General features: G+C 47.2%; 1 protein-coding gene across 1 annotated transcript in view; it reads left to right on the top strand.

Moving 5' to 3' along the window:
• Positions 1–20,980, top strand: part of LTBP3 (latent transforming growth factor beta binding protein 3) — a 282,983-nt gene that overhangs the window by 209,875 nt on the left and 52,128 nt on the right. Inside the window, exons 21-22 of the mRNA XM_063945201.1 lie at positions 10,936–11,076; positions 13,310–13,465. Coding sequence (XP_063801271.1) covers positions 10,936–11,076; positions 13,310–13,465 — 297 coding nt within the window. The remainder of the gene's footprint in view (positions 1–10,935; positions 11,077–13,309; positions 13,466–20,980) is intronic.

Raw genomic sequence — 20,980 nt, forward strand, 5'->3', positions numbered from 1 at the left:
AGGTAGCCAACCACTTTACTATAGCCCTTGCAATCCATGCACTAGCAATAGTGGGACGTAATATGGCCCCTGAAGCAGTGTACATTGATTTAAGTGTATTATCAATTTTTCTATCAGCCGGCTCCTTTAAGGCGGTAGATCCTGGAACAGGTAAAACCACCTTTTTTGAGAGTCTGGACACAGATGCGTCAACAATAGGCGGGTTTTCCCATTTTTTTCTATCCTCCTCAGGGAAAGGAAACACCACCTGGACCCTTTTAGGGATCCGGAATTTCTTCTCCGGATTTTCCCATGCTTTCTCAAATATAGCATTCAATTCCTTTGACGCAGGGAAGGTTAGCGAGGCTTTCTTATTTTCAGTGAAAAAAGCCTCCTCAACCTGTTCAGGTGTGGTATCATTTATATTTAACACATCCCTAATAGCCTCTATCATTAATTGCACCCCCTTTGCAAGAGAGGCAGACCCCGCAACACATCCCCATTACCGTCTGTGGTATCAGAATCGGTATCCGTGTCATCTTGCGTGATGTTAACAAGCGCACGTTTCTGGGGGTATATAGCGGGGCGTCATGAGGTACCAGAATCGGGCCATACTGCCATGGAGTTCTGTAATACCTGGGTTGGAGACTCTTTACTCGCAACCCTGTCAGAAATCTGAGTAATCCAAGATTTGATAGAGGAAAACCATTCAGGTTCCCTTGCTGTAATCTGTGCTAAACCAATGCTATCCTGATTACATGGAATGGGATCATCCTGTGAGGACATATCCTCCGCAGCATATGACACAGTTTCCCTGGACGTAGCTAAAGGAGACCACCAAACACCACACACACACACACACACACACACACACACACACACACACACGTGAGGGCAGAAAGAATTTCCCCCCCAAGAATGGCAAGAGAGACAGAGATTGGAGCCAACCCACACACAGCGCTTTAACCAAAGGGTGACCCCTTGTCAGCGCTGACTGTGCACCTTAATAGGATACACAGTCGTATTGCAGCCTCCCCCCTTCTACAACCCCCTGGTCAGCGCTGTGCAGGCAGGAAAATGGCGCTGAAACGCTGCTGGGTTTGCTCTGAGGAGAAGCTCCGCCCCCAAAATGGCGCTGTCTTCCCGCTCTTCTTCTGATTATACTGGCCTGAGGATTTAGTGCTGGCTGAGATCCTGGGACCCCGACAGGCTTCTGGACCAGTGTAGGGTGTAGCGCTGGCTCAGGGCACCCCTCACAGCGCCGCACCATGTACCGCTGAGCCATCCCCGAAGCGCAGTTAATACTGCGCTCCTACTCTGTTGCCGCCATCTTCACACCGACCCCCCGCTTGCTAGGGGGGTCGGTGTCTCACTCGCCACCGATTCTTCAGCTCTGGAAGGGGGTGGCGGCATGCTGCTGGGGCGAGCGGTCCCCTGTGGCGGAGAACGATCAGACCCCTCTGCAGCTCAGTGTCCAGTCAGCGGAGACAGTGGCTCAGACCCCGCAGGGCGGACACTGCTCCCCCCCTCAGTCCCTCGCTGCAGGGAGGCTGTTGCCAGCAGCCTCCCTGTAAAACAAAAAACTCTAAAACAACATTTTACTAGGAAAACTCAGGAGAGCTCCCCTAGCTGTGACCGGCTCCTCCGGGCACACTTTCTAAACCGAGTCTGGTAGGAGGGGCATAGAAGGAGGAGCCAGCCCACACTCTGAAACTCTTAAAGTGCTATTGGCTCCTAGTGGACCCGTCCAAGGCCGGATTAAGAGCCACATGGGCCTGGAGCTGGAAATGTTCAAGGGCCTACTGTGAGATGCGGACCCCAGCATCCTCTAGGACGTAAGAGAAACATCTATCTTCATCTCCTACAATATGTATTTTGACTTACTAGGTGAAACTTTCTGTAGACTTAATTTTTTTTAAAGCAGTATCTTAGGGGGTCATTCCTGCCCGTTCGCACGCAGCGGTTCTTCGCTGCAGTGCGAACGGGACAGAACTGCGCATGCACGGCGGACGTTATGCGAACGTGCATCATTGCTCAGCAACGGCAGACCTAAGAAGAAAGTGATCGCTAGCGCGATCGCAAGAGGATTGACAGCAAGGAGGCGTTCCGTGGCATCTACTCACCGTTTTCCGGGCATGGAGATCCGAACGCAGGCGTGTCCAGGTGTTTGGAGGGCAGATGTCTGACGTCAATCCCGGGACCTTCGTCGCTGGATCCGTCACACAGGGTAAGTAGGACTGACCCTGGTCTTGTTTTGCAGGAAACTTTTTTAGCATAGCAAAGCTGCACATGCGATCACAGCCCTGCTGTGACACTCCCCTATAGGCGGCGTCAAGTTGATCGCAAGAGCAGCAAAAAGTTGCTACGCGCGACCAACTCGGAAAGACCACCTTAGTTGCTACCTTCTAGCTAATAAAATATTAGCACAACATTAATGCAAACCAATATATGTATCAGTTTATTTTTGCTTACTGTGTAGACGGACATTGGCTCTCATTCCGAGTTGTTCGCTCGCAAGCTGCTTTTAGCAGCATTGCACACGCTAAGCCGCCACCTACTGGGAGTGAATCTTAGCTTAGCAAAATTGCGAACGAAAGATTCTCTAAATTGCGATTAGAAATGTCTTTGCAGTTTCTGAGTAGCTCGAGACTTACTCTGCCACTGCGATCAGTTCAGTCAGTTTCGTTCCTGATTTGACGTCACAAACACACCCAGCGTTCGCCCAGGCACTCCCCCGTTTCTCCAGCCACTCCCGCGTTTTTCCCAGAAACGGCAGCGTTTTTTCACACACTCCCATAAAACGGACAGTTTTCGCCCAGAAACACCCACTTCCTGTCAATCACGTTACGATCACCAGAACAAAGAAAAAACCTCTTAATGCCGTGAGTAAAATACCAAACTTCTTAGCAAATTTACTTGGCGCAGTCGCAGTGCGAACATTGCGCATGCGCAATTAGCGGAAAATCGCTGCGATGCGAAGAAAATTACCGAGCGAACAACTCGGAATGACCACCCTTGTCCTTAATAAAGTCTCCAAGCCAGAAGACTGTTATCCTTCTCATTACATGCTCAAGATGTTTAATGTTATAAATCACTTTCTGAAGCTTGTACACTTGGAAAGCTACATAGACCTTTCAGCCAAATATTCTCAGTCAGAAGGCTCATGAGGTGTAACCGTTATTGATTATTTTTTACAGGTGCTTTTGTAAATAGGTTGCTGTGATTAATGCTGTTCCCTATCACTTGCATTATCAGCTGAAAATGAAGTGTTGCAGGAATATAACGAGAGAAAGAAGGAGATATTGGAAATAACTCCTCTTTTTCTGGTCACCTACTCTTGCATCTGCCGCATCTGAAGATGAGGTTAGCCCATGCCTGCAAGATCTGAAAAGCTATGCTTTGCAGATCTTGTTTACATACTGACCCATGGGGACTGCATGTAACAAGATCTGCAAAGTGTAGCATTTTGGATCTTCTTTGGGTGGTGTAAGACTGTAAGCCCTTTAACTTCAAAGGGACAGCCCTGCTGGAGAGGGATCTAATGCTCCATCTCTGAAAGGCTAGAGATGTTTGCAATGCCAATTACAATATTTTGCCATTGCATGTGTTTAGCTGGAGAGCAGTGCAGGCCAGGATCTGAACCCAGAAGAGTCCCAGTGACTTAGATTGCTACATTCACCTGGAAAAAAAACATGCCTTATGGCTGCAATATGCTGCTATAAAGTTTCTTCATTCTAGGGTAATGGGCACACTTTTTTTCCACATATTTTTAAATAAATATGCCCAGGCTAATGCTTCTCCTCACTCTATGGGGGAATTTGTGTTTTGTGTGCCAGCAGCCACTCGAATGGGGAAACAGTCGTTGGGTCGACACAGCTTAGGTCGACAGTCATTAGGTTGACCACTTAAGGTTGACAGGTCAAAAGGTCGACATGATTTCTTCCCATTTTCCCCCCCATTTCTCTGACGTCCTAAGTGGATGCTGGGGACTCCGTAAGGACCATGGGGAATAGCGGCTCCGCAGGAGACAGGGCACAAAAGTAAAAGCTTTAGGATCAGGTGGTGTGCACTGGCTCCTCCCCCTATGACCCTCCTCCAAGCCTCAGTTCGGTTTTTGTGCCCGGCCGAGAAGGGTGCTATCTAGGTGGCTCTCCTAAAGAGCTGCTTAGAGTAAAAGTTTTGTTAGGTTTTTTATTTTCAGTGAGTCCTGCTGGCAACAGGCTCACTGCAACGCGGGACTTAGGGGAGAAGAAGTGAACTCACCTGCGTGCAGGATGGATTGGCTTCTTAGGCTACTGGACACTAGCTCCAGAGGGACGATCACAGGTACAGCCTGGATGGGTCACCGGAGCCGCGCCGCCGGCCCCCTTGCAGATGCTGAAGAAAGAAGAGGTCCAGAAATCGGCGGCTGAAGACTTCCCAGTCTTCTTAAGGTAGCGCACAGCACTGCAGCTGTGCGCCATTGCTCTCAAGCACACTTCACACCAACGGTCACTGAGGGTGCAGGGCGCTGGGGGGGGCGCCCTGGGCAGCAATGCAAGTACCTATGCTGGCTAAAAATACATCACATATAGCCTCTGGGGCTATATGGATGTATTTAACCCCTGCCAGGTTGTCAGAAAAACGGGAGAAGAAGCCCGCCGAAAAGGGGGCGGGGCCTATTCTCCTCAGCACACAGCGCCATTTTCCCTCACAGAACTGCTGGTGGGAAGGCTCCCAGGCTCTCCCCTGCACTGCACTACAGAAACAGGGTTAAAACAGAGAGGGGGGGCATTTTTGTGGCGATATTATTACATATTAAGATGCTATAAGGGAAAACACTTATATAAGGTTGTCCCTGTATAATTATAGCGTTTTGGTGTGTGCTGGCAAACTCTCCCTCTGTCTCCCCAAAGGGCTAGTGGGGTCCTGTCCTCTATCAGAGCATTCCCTGTGTGTGTGCTGTGTGTCGGTACGTGTGTGTCGACATGTATGAGGACGATGTTGGTGAGGAGGCGGAGCAATTGCCTGTAATGGTGATGTCACTCTCTAGGGAGTCGACACCGGAATGGATGGCTTATTTAGGGAATTACGTGATAATGTCAACACGCTGCAAGGTCGGTTGACGACATGAGACGGCCGGCAAACCAATTAGTACCTGTCCAGGCGTCTCAAACACCGTCAGGGGCTTTAAAACGCCCATTACCTCAGTCGGTCGACACAGACACGGACACTGACTCCAGTGTCGACGGTGAAGAAACAAACGTATTTTCCATTAGGGCCACACGTTACATGTTAAGGGCAATGAAGGAGGTGTTACATATTTCTGATACTACAAGTACCACAAAAAAGGGTATTATGTGGGGTGTGAAAAAACTACCGGTAGTTTTTCCTGAATCAGATAAATTAAATGAAGTGTGTGATGTTGCGTGGGTTTCCCCCGATAGAAAATTATTGGCGTTATACCCTTTCCCGCCAGAAGTTAGGGCGCGTTGGGAAACACCCCGTAGGGTGGATAAGGCGCTCACACGCTTATCAAAACAAGTGGCGTTACCGTCTCCAGATACGGCCGCCCTCAAGGAGCCAGCTGATAGGAGGCTGGAAAATATCCTAAAAAGTATATACACACATACTGGTGTTATACTGCGACCAGCGATCACCTCAGCCTGGATGTGCAGCGCTGGGGTGGCTTGGTCGGATTCCCTGACTGAAAATATTGATACCCTTGACAGGGACAGTATTTTATTGACTATAGAGCATTTAAAGGATGCATTTCTATATATGCGAGATGCACAGAGGGATATTTGCACTCTGGCATCAAGAGTAAGTGCGATGTCCATGTCTGCCAGAAGATGTTTATGGACACGACAGTGGTCAGGTGATGCAGATTCCAAACGGCACATGGAAGTATTGCCGTATAAAGGGGAGGAGTTATTTGGGGTCGGTCCATCGGACATGGTGGCCACGGCAACAGCTGGAAAATCCACCTTTTTTACCCCAAGTCACATCTCAGCAGAAAAAGACACCGTCTTTTCAGCCTCAGTCCTTTCATCCCCATAAGGGCAAGCGGGCAAAAGGCCAGTCATATCTGCCCAGGGGTAGAGGAAAGGGAAAAAGACTGCAGCAGGCAGCCCCTTCCCAGGAACAGAAGCCCTCCACCGCTTCTGCCAAGTCCTCAGCATGACGCTGGGGCCGTACAAGCGGACTCAGGTGCGGTGGGGGGTCGTCTCAAGAGTTTCAGCGCGCAGTGGGCTCACTCGCAAGTGGACCCCTGGATCCTACAAGTAGTATCCCAGGGGTACAGATTGGAAATTCGAGACGTCTCCCCCTCGCAGGTTCCTGAAGTCTGCTTTACCAACGTCTCCCTCCGACAGGGAGGCAGTATTGGAAACAATTCACAAGCTGTATTCCCAGCAGGTGATAATCAAAGTACCCCTCCTACAACAAGGAAAGGGGTATTATTCCACACTATTTGTGGTATTGAAGCCAGACGGCTCGGTGAGACCTATTCTAAATCTTTGAACACTTACATACAAAGGTTCAAATCAAGATGGAGTCACTCAGAGCAGTGATAGCGAACCAGGAAGAAGGGGACTATATGGTGTCCCTGGACATCAAGGATGCTTACCTCCATGTCCCAATTTGCCCTTCTCACCAAGGGTACCTCAGGTTCGTGGTACAGAACTGTCACTATCAGTTTCAGACGCTGCCGTTTGGATTGTCCACGGCACCCCGGGTCTTTACCAAGGTAATGGCCGAAATGATGATTCTTCTTCAAAGAAAAGGCGTCTTAATTATCCCTTACTTGGACGATCTCCTGATAAGGGCAAGGTCCAGAGAACAGTTGGAGGTCGGAGTAGCACTATCTCAAGTAGTTCTACGACAGCACGGGTGGATTCTAAATATTCCAAAATCGCAGCTGATTCCGACGACACGTCTGCTGTTCCTAGGGATGATTCTGGACACAGTCCAGAAAAAGGTGTTTCTCCCGGAGGAGAAAGCCAGGGAGTTATCCGAGCTAGTTAGGAACCTCCTAGAACCAGGCCAAGTGTCAGTGCATCAATGCACAAGAGTCCTGGGAAAAATGGTGGCTTCTTACGAAGCGATTCCATTCGGCAGATTTCACGCAAGAATTTTTCAGTGGGATCTGCTGGACGAATGGTCCGGATCGCATCTTCGGATGCATCAGCGGATAACCCTGTCTCCAAGGACAAGGGTGTCTCTTCTGTGGTGGCTGCAGAGTGCTCATCTACTAGAGGGCAGCAGATTCGGCATTCAGGACTGGGTCCTGGTGACCACGGATGCCAGCCTGAGAGGCTGGGGAGCAGTCACACAGGGAAGAAATTTCCAGGGAGTGTGGTCAAGTCTGGAAACTTCTCTCCACATAAATATACCGAAGCTAAGGGCAATTTACAATGCTCTGAGCCTAGGAAGACCTCTGCTTCAAAGTCAACCGGTGCTGATCCAGTCGGACAACATCACGGCAGTCGCCCACGTAAACAGACAGGGCGGCACAAGAAGCAGGAGGGCAATGGCAGCAAGGATTCTTCGCTGGGCGAAAAATCATGTGATAACACTGTCAGCGGTGTTCATTCCGGGAGTGGACAACTGGGAAGCAGACTTCCTCAGCAGGCACGACCTCCACCCGGGAGAGTGGGGACTTCATCTGGAAGTCTTCCACATGATTGTGAACCGTTGGGAAAGACCAAAGGTGGACATGATGGCGTCCCGTCTGAACAAAAAACTGGACAGGTATTGCGCCAGGTCAAGAGACCCTCAGGCAATAGCTGGGACGCTCTGGTAACACCGTGGGTGTACCAGTCGGTGTATGTGTTCCCTCCTCTGCCTCTCATACCCAAGGTACTGAGAATTATAAGACGGAGAGGAGTAAGAACTATACTCGTGGCTCCGGATTGGCCTAGAAGGACTTGGTACCCGGAACTTCAAGAGATACTAAGAAGGGACTTGCTTCAGCAAGGATCATGTCTGTTCCAAGACTTACCGCAGCTGCGTTTGACGGCATAGAGGTTGAACGCCGGATCCTAAGGGAAAAAAGGCATTCCGGAAGAGGTCATCCCTACCCTGGTCAGAGCCAGGAAGGAGGTGACTGCACAACATTATCACCGCATTTGGCGAAAATATGTTGCATGGTGTGAGGCCAGGAAGGCCCCCACGGAGGAATTTCAACTCGGTCGATTCCTGCATTTCCTGCAAACAGGAGTGTCTATGGGCCTCAAATTGGGGTCCATTAAGGTTCAAATTTCGGCCCTGTCGATTTTCTTCCAGAAAGAATTGGCTTCAGTTCCGGAAGTCCAGAAGTTTGTCAAGGGAGTACTGCATATACAACCCCTTTTTTGTGCCTCCAGTGGCACTGTGGGATCTCAACGTAGTTCTGGGATTCCTCAAATCACATTGGTTTAAACCGCTCAAATCTGTGGATTTGAAATATCTCACATGGAAAGTGACCATGCTGTTGGCCCTGGCCTCGGCCAGGCGAGTGTCAGAATTGGCGGCTTTGTCTCACAAAAGCCCATATCTGATTGTCCATTCGGACAGGGCAGAGCTGCGGACTCGTCCCCAGTTTCTCCCTAAGGTGGTGTCAGCGTTTCACCTGAACCAGCTTATTGTGGTACCTGCGGCTACTAGGGACTTGGAGGACTCCAAGTTGCTAGATGTTGTCAGGGCCCTGAAAATATATGTTTCCAGGACGGCTGGAGTCAGGAAAACTGACTTGCTGTTATCCTGTATGCACCCAACAAACTGGGTGCTCTTGCTTCTAAGCAGACGATTGCTAGTTGGATGTGTAGTACAATTCAGCTTGCACATTCTGTGGCAGGCCTGCCACAGCCAAAATATGTAAATGCCCATTCCACAAGGAAGGTGGGCTCATCTTGGGCGGCTGCCCGAGGGGTCTCGGCTTTACAACTTTGCCGAGCAGCTACTTGGTCAGGGGCAAACACGTTTGCAAAATTCTACAAATTTGATACCCTGGCTGAGGAGGACCTGGAGTTCTCTCATTCGGTGCTGCAGAGTCATCCGCACTCTCCCGCCCGTTTGGGAGCTTTGGTATAATCCCCATGGTCCTTACGGAGTCCCCAGCATCCACTTAGGACGTCAGAGAAAATAAGAATTTACTTACCGATAATTCTATTTCTCGTAGTCCGTAGTGGATGCTGGGCGCCCATCCCAAGTGCGGATTGTCTGCAATACTTGTATATAGTTATTGTTACAAAAATCGGGTTATTATTGTTGTGAGCCATCTTTTCAGAGGCTCCGCTGTTATCATGCTGTTAACTGGGTTCAGATCACAGGTTGTACAGTGTGATTGGTGTGGCTGGTATGAGTCTTACCCGGGATTCAAAATCCTTCCTTATTGTGTACGCTCGTCCGGGCACAGTATCCTAACTGAGGCTTGGAGGAGGGTCATAGGGGGAGGAGCCAGTGCACACCACCTGATCCTAAAGCTTTTACTTTTGTGCCCTGTCTCCTGCGGAGCCGCTATTCCCCATGGTCCTTACGGAGTCCCCAGCATCCACTACGGACTACGAGAAATAGAATTATCGGTAAGTAAATTCTTTTTTTTTTGGACTTTTTCATACTTGACGATCCAGGTGGACTACAATTGGGAACGGTAACCTTGCCAGAAGCGAGAGTCATGCGAGGCAACACGGTGCACTAATTGGGGTTCCCCGTCACTTTTTACGAAGAAAAACGACACCAAAAAAGTCCAAAAACCCATGTCGACCTTTTGACCTAGTACATGTCGGCCTAATGACCATGTCGACCTATTGCCCCGGTCTACCTAATGCATGTCGACCTTCCATGGTCGACCCAATGACTGTCGACCTAAGTTGATCAACCCAACGACCCATACCCCTAGAATGAAGCCTTGTGCAAGATTTGTTAAATGATGCTGCTTTTTAAAACTTGAGTTTTGCTTCATTAGATATATTTTTTTATATAAGAAAAGTTACAAAACACCTGTTTCCAGCTAAAGTTTCTATTCTCTATGGCATTGATTTTCAACCACTGTGCCGCGGCACACTAGTGTGCTGTGAGCGGTCTCTAGGTGTGCCGCCGCCAGTCAGAGATGATCCCCGCCGCTGCCCGTCAGAAAGATCTGTGCCGATCTGTGCCGCCTGCCAACCAGACCTATGAGTCACGCACGCGAAAGTGCACACTGCACAGCGCTGCCCGAGCCGGCAATTGATTGCGGCGGGTCTCTGGTTGGCCACGTATCATTCCTGCCTGCAGTGCCTGCTCGCTCGCCCACTGGCCACTCCACATCGCATTCCTGCCTGGAGTGCATGTCCACTGCAACTCCTCCATCCATGCTGCCATCACAGCATTACAGCTGCAGGTTTTACATTTAAAATAAAAATGTATTTATTTATGTAAGCAATGTTTGGAATCACTGGGGGGGGGGGGGGGGGGGGTGAACAGCAGCAATTATTATTGGGGGCAGTGAGTGGAATTACTGGGGGGACAGTGTGTAATAGAATTACTGGGGGAACAGTGTGTGGCATTATTAAGGAATAGATATGTTTTACTGACAAACGGGATGTTGGCTGTCAGTATACCGACAGCGGCATCCCGTCTGTTTAATTACTGTGGGGGCGAATGTGTTTTTTTTCCCGTGGCGCACTAATGGTGTGCCTTGGCAATTTACAAATCTTATGAGTGTGCCGCGAGTTGAAAAAGGTTGAAAATCACTGCTCTATGGTCTACTATTTATCAGCTTTAGCGAGGACCTTTCCCTCTTTTATTCTGTGATCTAAATGACTGCCAATATTGATATGGGAACTGAGTGGTGAGTCAATTATAGGTCTGATGTGGGTATTTTATTTGTATATAAATTTAAAACACCTAATAATTGTTGAGTTTTAACTTTTAACACCAATAAATTAATAGGCTGCATCCTAATATTTGTGTTTCTCTTCATATTTCTTTATCATTATCATCACCTGATTTTCACAGATGTGGATGAATGTCAGGATCGGGGATTATGTCGTAATGGGCGCTGTGTAAATACACCTGGCTCTTTTCACTGCGAGTGTACAGCTCCATGGACCTTGGACCCCCTGGGGAGGCACTGTAATCCTCCTGACACACAAGCAGGTGATGCAGACAACATACATTGATGTGACACCCATATAAAATGAAAGTACTGTTACTTGCTATGTTCCAAATGTCCTTCTTATGTTAAAATCTGTGTTTACTATTTCCTTGTGGTGTTTCAGAGGCCCATTTATCATTGCATATTTGAGGCTTATACCCTGAAAACACATTATTTATATAAAGCATACCTCCCAACATGACCCTCTCCAGGAGGGACAAAATTCTCTGCTTCTGGATTTCCTCTTAATTCATGATTGCAGACACCTGTGTTGGACAGGCTAATGGATAAGAAAGGTGTTTCAGCACAGGTGATGGCAATCGTTAATTAATAGGGAAGTCCATGAACAGAGCATTCTGTCCCTCCTGGAGAGGGTCATGTTGGGAGGTATGTATAAAGTAATACTAGCACTTGTGGTTCCCACTTGTGTACCTTGGCATCCAGAGCCCAATGGAGCTCGTAATCCATCTGTAAAACAAACACAGTAAAAAAAATTAAAAAAAACACACTACATAGAAAAATAACTTTATTTAAATAAATACTCTTCAACACATGCTTTTTTTACCCATGTATTACTCACTTAAATCCATATTAGGAGATTCTCTTTGCTCCATGTAGCATCCCCATTGTTGCCTTGGCAAAAAGAAAAACACTTGGAATAACAAAAGACTTGCTTTGTGAGTGCCTGTCATTGATATTGTAGGGGAGTTACTTTGTTCTATCCAAACAGAGGGGGTCATTCCGAGTTGATCGCACCAAGCAACTTTTTGCTGCTGGTGGGGGAAGTGTATTTTCACATAGCAATGCTGCGAACGCTTGTGCAGCCCTGCTATGCTAAAAAAGTTTCACGTTAAATAAGAGCAGCCCTGGACATACTTACCCTGTGCGACGGATCCAGCGATGATGGGGCCGGCTTTGACGTCAGACATCCACCCTCCGTTCTATTGGATACGCCTGCGTTTTCCTTACCACTCCCCGAAAACGGCCGCCAACGGACAGGTGACGCCCCGGAACGCCTTCCATCTGCCAGTCTTATTGCGGTCGCCGCTGCAACCGCTTTCTTCGGTACCAGCATTGTAGCACACGCACGCCGCGCATGCGCAGTTCCGACCCGATCGCACAGCTGTGAGGAAGTGCAGCGTGCAATCGGGTCGGAATGAGCCCCAAAGTGTCTGTTCAGATGCTCTTACCAAGCAGAGTGAAGCCATAGCCTTAGAAGCTGTCAATTGCATTGTAGTCTAGCGTTGTTACAAGTTATTTGCCAAGTTTTTCACAGAACCACTCTAGACATCTGGATAAAAAAGTTCCAAAGCCAGATGACTGCATAGAAAAGGATCATTTATATATTATATAAACCAGGTGTCATGTCCAAGTATCAGCGGAGGATGATTGCTGAGTCCTGTAGTGCCCCTGTAAATGACAATATTAATCTAATCTCTGAAGGGAGGTTGTCCACTTTATTGGAAGGGTCCCTACTTCCCCAGGAATTCTCAACCTGGACTGACTAGTTATGGGGGATGAATGTTCTGCAACAGGACCCCGTCAAGTATGTTCCCTGGCTGTGGCATTACCCCCGTGCTAGTGGAACCCGGTGCTGGTTCTACAAATACGGGGGATCCCCACTCATTTTGTTCCCCATATTTTTAAAACAAGGGCTGGCTCCAAGAGCCCGGTGCTGATTGATAAAATACAGGAGACCCCTACACAATTCCCCCCCCCCCCACCCCCTGATATTTGGAACCAGGGCCGGCTCAAAGAGCCTGGGGCTGGTAGTGCTTGTGGGGGTACCCCATGTCGGGGCTGGTAGTGCTTGTGGGGGTACCCCATGTCATTTTGTTTTACTGATTTTTAACTTTTGTTTTTCACACACAACTCCCCTATCTGAAGCAGGTCTGTTATTTTGCAAGATTACCTTCTACTGCTTCTCTGCAAGTATACAACTTGCATCCTATTACATTTGTTGAGATGTATGTTTTCCATGGGAAAATATCTGGATGCGAATTTTGGCCATGCAAGTAGTAATTGTGCAAGTAACATGCGATTTTGCATGTTCTTCTAGCCTATTACAGGTGCGTGTTTTAAAAAAAGTATTAGTTTAGTGCTAAACTCACACTTTTTTAGAACTTGCACCCTATTACATTCAGCCCGTTGTTTTGAAAATAAAGTTAGGTAATGGGAAGTTTACAGCATACTAAATCATCCTTGTGTCAAATGAAATCACTTTTGCCAATACAGATCGCACTGACGCACTGGATATCTGCTGGAGGATGCGTGGTACAGATGGAATTTGCGCTCATCCAATGCATGGCCCCCAGTTGTCACTGACTGAATGTTGCTGTAGACAAGGCCACGGTTGGGGTCTGAGGTGCCTCTCCTGTCCACCTAGGCATGGTAAGGAATAAAAAATATTGTTCGGAACCAATGATAAGAATTGTGACTCAAATGTTGAAAACTCACATTGAAAATGTCTGGCATTACTGTAACATGTTTTACGTTTTCTAGTTTTTTTATTATAAAAAAATATATGCCCACAAGTATAGAAACCAATTTGTTTTGTTGTTAGTGGAATACTTTTCCTTCATCACATCCTTCATCATAAGGGGCTGTCTGTGAGAAACTTGTCCAGTAAAGCTTAGTATAGTGGTATATACATTTTTTTTCTCTTTTAGCCATGGGGGACACTGGAAAAACAGGAGTATAGATGGTGCTGGAGGAGTCTGGGCACTAAGAAGTAAACTATCAGAGCAGCTAGGCTCCTCCTCCCCTACATCTCATCCCCTGCCCAGGCCAGTCAGTTTTTTTAGTGCCGTTAGGCAGTAGCGGTTTAAGAGAGGAGAGTACAAGTGTGCAGGCTCTGTGTAAAAAGAGTGCCGGGTCTCCCCTCCTGATTCTTCGCTCCTGGACCAGGTATTCAGTTTCTATCACTTCCCATACCTTGCCTTTTGGTCTGATATTTGTGGTTGGGACATTGCTGTGTAAATTTCCTGCCAGGGGCGGATTGGGATAAAAAAACAGCCCGGGAAATGTATTGAAGCAGCCTAATAGGGGTGGGGTCTGTTGAGGGGGTGGAGTCTGTGAAGTGGGTGGGATTATTGCTCAGAAGGCCTTATCAAATGCATGCATGGAAAGTGTGCGCCGTAGTCGCGCAGCAAAATTTTAGGGGCGTAGCTTCATGGGGAAGGGGCATGGTCACATAATAGTGCCAATTCACATTACACCACACAGTAGTGCCGCTTATACACATTGCACCAGGTAGAACCTCCTATACACACTGCGCCAGGTAGAGCATGTTATACATATTGCGCCAGATAGAGCACGTTCTACACTTTGTGCCAGGTAGAGCATGGTATACACTTTGCGCCAGGCAGAGCACATTATACACATTGCACCAGGCAAAGCACATTATACACTTTGCGCCAGGCAGAGCACATTATACACACTGCACTAGGTAAAGAACATTTTTACACATTGCACCAGGTAGAGCACGTTATACACTTTGCGCCAAGCAGAGCACATTATATACATTGCACCAGGTAAAGCACATTATACACTTTGCGCCAGGCAGAGCACATTATACACATTGCACCAGGTAAAGAACATTTTTACACATTTCACCAGGTAGAGCACGTTATACACTTTGCGCCAAGCAGAGCACATTACATACATTGCACCAGGTAAAGCACATTATACATATTGCACCAGGTAGAGCACGTTATACACATTGCACCAGGTAGAGCATGTTATACACATTGCACCAGGTAAAGCACATTATACATATTGCACCAGGCAGAGCATTTTATACACATTGCACCAGGTAAAGCACATTATACATATTGCACCAGGTAAAGCACATTATACATATTGCACCAGGCAGAGCATGTTATACACATTGCACCAGGTAGAGCACGTTATACACTTTGCGCCAGGTAGAGCACGTTGTACACATTGCACCAGGTAAAGCACATTATACACTTATACATAACGTGAGCCCTCTCGTTTTTAATGGCTTCCACTGTTTGGGCACAGTGCCACCCTACACACACACACGTCACCTACACACACGGGTCAGTGACAGCTTCCCCCCTCCAACTGATCAGTGACAGCTCACAAAAACACCACACAGCACAGTACTAGCAGCCTACACACAGTGTCAGCCTATGGAGATGCTGAGCTTATCTTGGGACTGGCCACTCCTTCTCCTCCAGCCTCTCCTCTGAGCTCCTAGTTGCCCCGGGCCATCAAACTCCCCAGCAAAGTTGCTTTCAATGCCAGCAGCAGCTCCCCCATCACGCCGCCTCCTGGATGTCACTGTCTGCAGCTCCCAACGTACAGGGGGTGGGGAGAAGAGAAGGGGAGGGATCTGCCACTGCCTCCACGGCCGCTCTCCACAGCCGATCTCCATGGTGACTTGCAGGGCTGTGCTGGGCTAACGCTGCCGCGATCGGAGCTTAGCTGCCGGCCAGCATGGGGGACGACGGCGGCCACTGAGGGGACGCATGGACCAGCCAAAAACGGAATCTGGTCCGGCGTCCCCGTGTCCCAATCCACCGCTGTTACCTGCTCTATTTTGTGTTGTGTTGGGGTGTGTGAGAAACTCTGCAACCTGTGTGATACTTTATATAGTTGTACCCTGCATCCATACAATGTCCTATGCAGTTTTATTTCTATAATAGTTTGTACCTACTCTTATAGGTAGTCTCTTTTTGTGGAGATTGAATGTTTGTGACACACCTGTGCTAGTTACTGGGTTTTGTTTTTTAAACTCTGCTGTATGAAGAGGATTTTTTCTATTTTATTTCATTGTGAGTGTTACCAGGTGTCCCATGGCACCACCTAGACATACTGACCTACTGTTTCTTATTTTGGGTTTGAGACCGTTACTTCCTTTGACATGTCTAACAAGGGATGATCCAGAGCTGTCTCAGAGAAGAGTGCTTCTGCTACACCCCATTCCTGTAATAAATGAGAGGATGTTTTTGTGCTTTCTGCTCAGGACCATGGTGGCCTATGTGTCTCTTGCTCCACTGCGGTGCTGCAGCTGGGGCCCCACGAGTCTGGTCCTCAGTCAGAGCCGGGGTAGGCTTCTAACCTGTCCCAGGCAATGTCAGAGCTGGCTAAACAGTTGGCAATGTCCAGGCAATTCCCTCAGGATGTGAGAGCAAGCCCCTACGCGGCACTCTCTCAGCAGGACATGGAACCCCTGTGGGTACACAGCCTAGCTCTGCCTGGTCAAGGTCTAGTTCAAATTTCCACTTCCTTACAACATATGTGGGATCTAGCTACATGTCGCTACATTATCCTCCATACAGGAGGAGGGACATATTAGTTCCATCAATGTGGAAGCCTTAATTGCTGCGTTTAGAGCCACTTTACTTACTAAAGACACGGAAGATACCTCCTTTCCAGATTCATCTTTGTTTCAACATAAGAAAAAGGAAGCTGTAACTTTTCCATCCTCTCCACAGTTAGAGGATCTCCTCACTGAGACTTGGGCCTTATCTAACAATCCCTCTATCTGACAGGTCCGCCTCAAGTGGCTCATTTAGCGAACACTACTGTGCTACCTTAACCAAATGTATTTATTATTTATTTATTTATTACCAATTATTTATATAGTGCACATATATTCTGCAGCGCTTTTACAGAGAATATTTGGCCATTCACATCAGTCCCTGCCCCAGTGGAGAGTACAATCTAAGGAGCTCATTCAGAGATGGACGCAGATCACTACATACGCAGCCAGATCTCCATCTCCTCACATGCTGGGGGCCGCCCAGCACAGGGCAAGCCCACCCAGCAAGGGTGAGCATATTTTTGGATTGTGGGAGGAACTGGAGTACCCAGAGGAAAGCCACGCAAGTATGGGGAGAATATACAAACTCTGCATGGCTCTCCAAGGCTTTGGAAAAGTGGGCTAACTCACTATATGAGGGTCTGCGTTCAGACGTTCCTCACTCTGAAATGCGATCCATTGTTGAGAATGTCCAAGAAGCTTTGGCTTGACTTGGAGAGGCTTCTTTGGACTCTAATATTCTCTTGGCCATGGTTTCAGCCTCAGCATTGGTGGCTAGATGATTCCTCTGGCTTTGCAATTAGTGGGCTGATGCAGAATCCAAAAAAATCTATGGAATCTTTGCATTTTACTGACGAGGTACTTTCTGGCACTGAATTGGACAAATTTATTGCATCTGTGGCTGCCTCTAAGGTAGCCTTCCTTATGTCCTCAACTACTAAGCCAAAAGTTCCCCACTTTTGGTCCTTTTGTTCCAGATGGTTCCTTTCCTCCCATCCTCAACCTGAAATCCATGAAGTGAGTGGAATCTTATGGTGGGCAGAACGGTTTCTCACAACTCTGTTTGCAGTTTATATCTTGGGGGGTATAAAATTGTGAGGCCGATTATCTCTGCCATCAGGACATCCACCCCAGGGAGCTACATCACAAACTTCCCTGCTAATGTTTCAGGACTCGGAATCGAGGGGCCTCCCTCGTAGATATCCTATCAGTACCTTGGATGTTTCCTCTAATGTCCATCTCTCCCCTGATGTCTCATCTACCTTGGGTGCTTTGCAAGTTGAAACAAGAAGGGACCTTAATTCTGGTCACTCCAGATTGGCCAAACAGGACGTGGCTTGCCAAACTCAGGTGTCTGTCGATAGCAGCCCATTGGCGGCTTTCTCTCAGGCCAGGCCTTCTCTCCCAAGGGCCTTGTCTACACCCAGATCCTAAATGTCTAGCTTTAACTGTTGAGACCACCTGAGGCCCAGATTTTTTTCAGATGCAGTGCTCTATGCTAGGAAACTGGTTTTGGCTAGTGCACACCACAGGATCTGGAGGACTACTTCATCTGGTGTTCTCAACAGATATTGAAGCATAAGATTTTCCAGATTTGTAAGACTTGTCCTTTTTACAGTTGGGATTGGATCGTCTGTCATCACTGAAAGTCCAGATTTCTACTCTTTCAGTTTTTTCCAGAGACACTTGGAGATTATCCTGGATATTAAGACTTTCCTACAAGGTGTTCTACATATTCATCCCCCATTTTTGCCTCCTCCTTTGAGCCACTGGAGTCGGCGGATCTCAAACAGCTTACGTGGAAAACAGTGTTCCTTTTGGCTATTACTTTGGCCTTCTCAGAGTTGGGTGAGCTGTCGCATAGAACTCTGTTCCTGATTTTTCATCCGGACTGGGCGGGATTGAGAACTACAGTACTCTGTCTTTTGTTCCAAAGGTAGTCTCCAAATTTCACATTATTCTGGAGATTTTCTAGGGTCCTTTGAGTGAATTTATGTGGATAAGGGCTTTCTACAGTTGGACTCCCTCTTTGTCCTATACTCCTTGGTCAAGAGGAGTTGGCCCGCTTTCACGCAAACAATTGCTAGATGGATTTGTGATGTCATCTGTCAAGTTTACACTTTGGCTAGCATTCTGGTGCCTCATTTGGTTGCCGCCCATTCTACCTGGTTGGTCGTTACATCCTGGAAGGATCGGCATGGGGCTTTGGAGGAGGAACTTTGTACCTCTGCACACACTTTTATAATGTTTTACCATTTTGACTCCTTCACCTCCAGGTATACTGGTTTTGGATGAAGGGTTCCCCATGCAACTCAGTAATGTTCACTCCCTTAGTGGACAACTTTGGGATGTCACCATGGTTTTCCAGTGTCCCCCATGGCTGAATGAGAAAACAAGATTTGGTTCTTACTTCTTACCTGATATATTTATTTTGCTGATGCCCTCCCATTCACTCTGGTTTTCTTTAGTTATCCTTCTCTTCTCACCCCTGCCTTTTGTGTCTTTGCTAGACAAAAACTGACTGACCTGGGCAGGGGGTGGGGTATAAACTGAAGGGAAAGAAGGAGTCTGAACTGCTCTGAAAGTTAGTTTCTTAGTGCCCAGACTCCTCCAGCACCAGTTTTACCCATTGTTTTCCAGTGTCCCCATGGCATCAGAGAAACAGATTTATCAGGTAAGAACCAAAAGCTTGTTATTGCATTTTTGAGTTAAATCGTAAAATGTAGCATTGTGGATCATGTGGTTTCTGGAACCAGTCACTGACATAATTTGGTCATCTTCTAGTGTAATTGGATTAATATAAATAACAATGCCTTTCAATCAGATCAAAGTGAGACAGGGCACTAGCCTTTCCCTTATATACTGTATATATTTAATGAGTTTATTCCCCCACCCTTTCACTTATATCTAAAATTATTTTGTGGCTCTACTCGTTCTCTAATACATATTTAATGACTTTGTACCACCTCACCCCTTAACTCATATATATTTAATGAGTTTGTGCTCCTCCTCCTCCTCTCTCTCTGTTGCATGCTACGCCACTTTAGTTTTATAGTGTGCAGGCGGGTGTCAGAAGAGAAATCAGGGAGAGAACCTGAAAGGGGAAAGAGTTCAGATTTATTAATGTTAACTTTGTAACCAGAAAAACTACCAAATTGGTCAATAATATTAAGGGCTTCTGGGATAGAGTGCTGGGGGTGAGACAGAAATAACAACATATTGTCTGCAAACAAGGAGACTCGTAGATCGATACCTCTAATGCAAATGCCTTGATACAATGGTGCTGATCGTATTGCAACCGCAAGCAGATCCAGCGCCAGGGCGAATAAAAGTGGAGACACGTGCCCCTCAGAACCTTGAAGGTGTCTGACATGATGCCATTACATAGAATCCTGGAGGCTGAGGAGGAATATAAGGTAGTTAGCCAGGAAATATAGCGCTGTGGGAAGCCAAAACGGTTTAGGGTATCATATAGGTGTTCCCAGTGCACCATGTCGAAGGCTTTTTCAGCATCAAGTGAAAGAATGGCTCTCGGGACATTCAACCTAGTGCACTGGGAGTCACAAATCACCGAGAGGACCCGGCGGATATTTGAAATCGGGTTCCTGCACCTAATAAAACCTGTTTGATTTTGATGCACTAAAAGGGAAACTATCAATTTAAGGCGATTCAATAAAATTTTAGTTAATAATTTGTAATCTAAGTTAAGTAAAGAGATGGGCCTGTAAGAGGCCGGGTCAGATAGATCCCGGCCTGGTTTTGGTAAAACTCTAATGTTAGCCATGTTAAAATGAAGTGGCATCGAGTTATCCTGAAGAATGGTATTAAAGACAGTTACTAAACAGGGGGCTATTTTCGGGGCAAGTAATTTGTAGTATTCTGACGTAAAGCGATCCGGGCCTGGGGCTTTGCCGGGTTTCAGTTGCGAAATGGAATCTAGCACTTCTTGAAGTCTAATAGGCTGGGTAAGGGAGGTGCACGCTTCGTCGGGTAGTTGTGGCAGAGCTAAGTGGCCCCAAAACTTAGCTGCTTGAGTAACATTAGATGTCGGAAGGGAGTACAAATCAGTGTAAAAGGTATTGAGTATCGTGGCTATTTGTGTATTGGATGATGTGTAAGTTCGATCAGTCAATTTCAATGGGTGAATCGTAGAGGGGGCCCTTTGACCTTTAAGTAGATTACATAAGAGCTTACTGGATTTATTTCCAAATTTATGGAATTTAAAGTCTTTGTTAAAAGTATACCACGATTCCATTTTGGAAAATATTAGTACAAATTGTTGTTACACTTCTGCATACTCTAATCTAGAGTAAGGGGTCAGGGCAGATTTGAATTTTTGAAATGATGCAGTCAGAGAATCCTGTGCCGTCAGATATTCCCTAGTGAGTTGGCGTCTGCCTGCTTGTACACAGTAGGTGGTGGGCCCAGCTGGGTACCCTTCAACATGGCACCTGGTACTTCATTGTGAGCATTGGGTACTGGATCCAGGGGGGCCCACACTGCACACAGTCTTCAATATTTATCTCTCCGGAGTCCCGTTTCGGCAGCTGTAGCGCTGCATAATCGCTGGGAAAAATGCAGCGGTGGCCATTTTCTCAGAGACCTGCGCATTC

This window comes from Pseudophryne corroboree, chromosome 11 (assembly GCF_028390025.1).
Source record: "Pseudophryne corroboree isolate aPseCor3 chromosome 11, aPseCor3.hap2, whole genome shotgun sequence".
In the NCBI taxonomy this organism is placed as follows: domain Eukaryota; kingdom Metazoa; phylum Chordata; class Amphibia; order Anura; family Myobatrachidae; genus Pseudophryne; species Pseudophryne corroboree.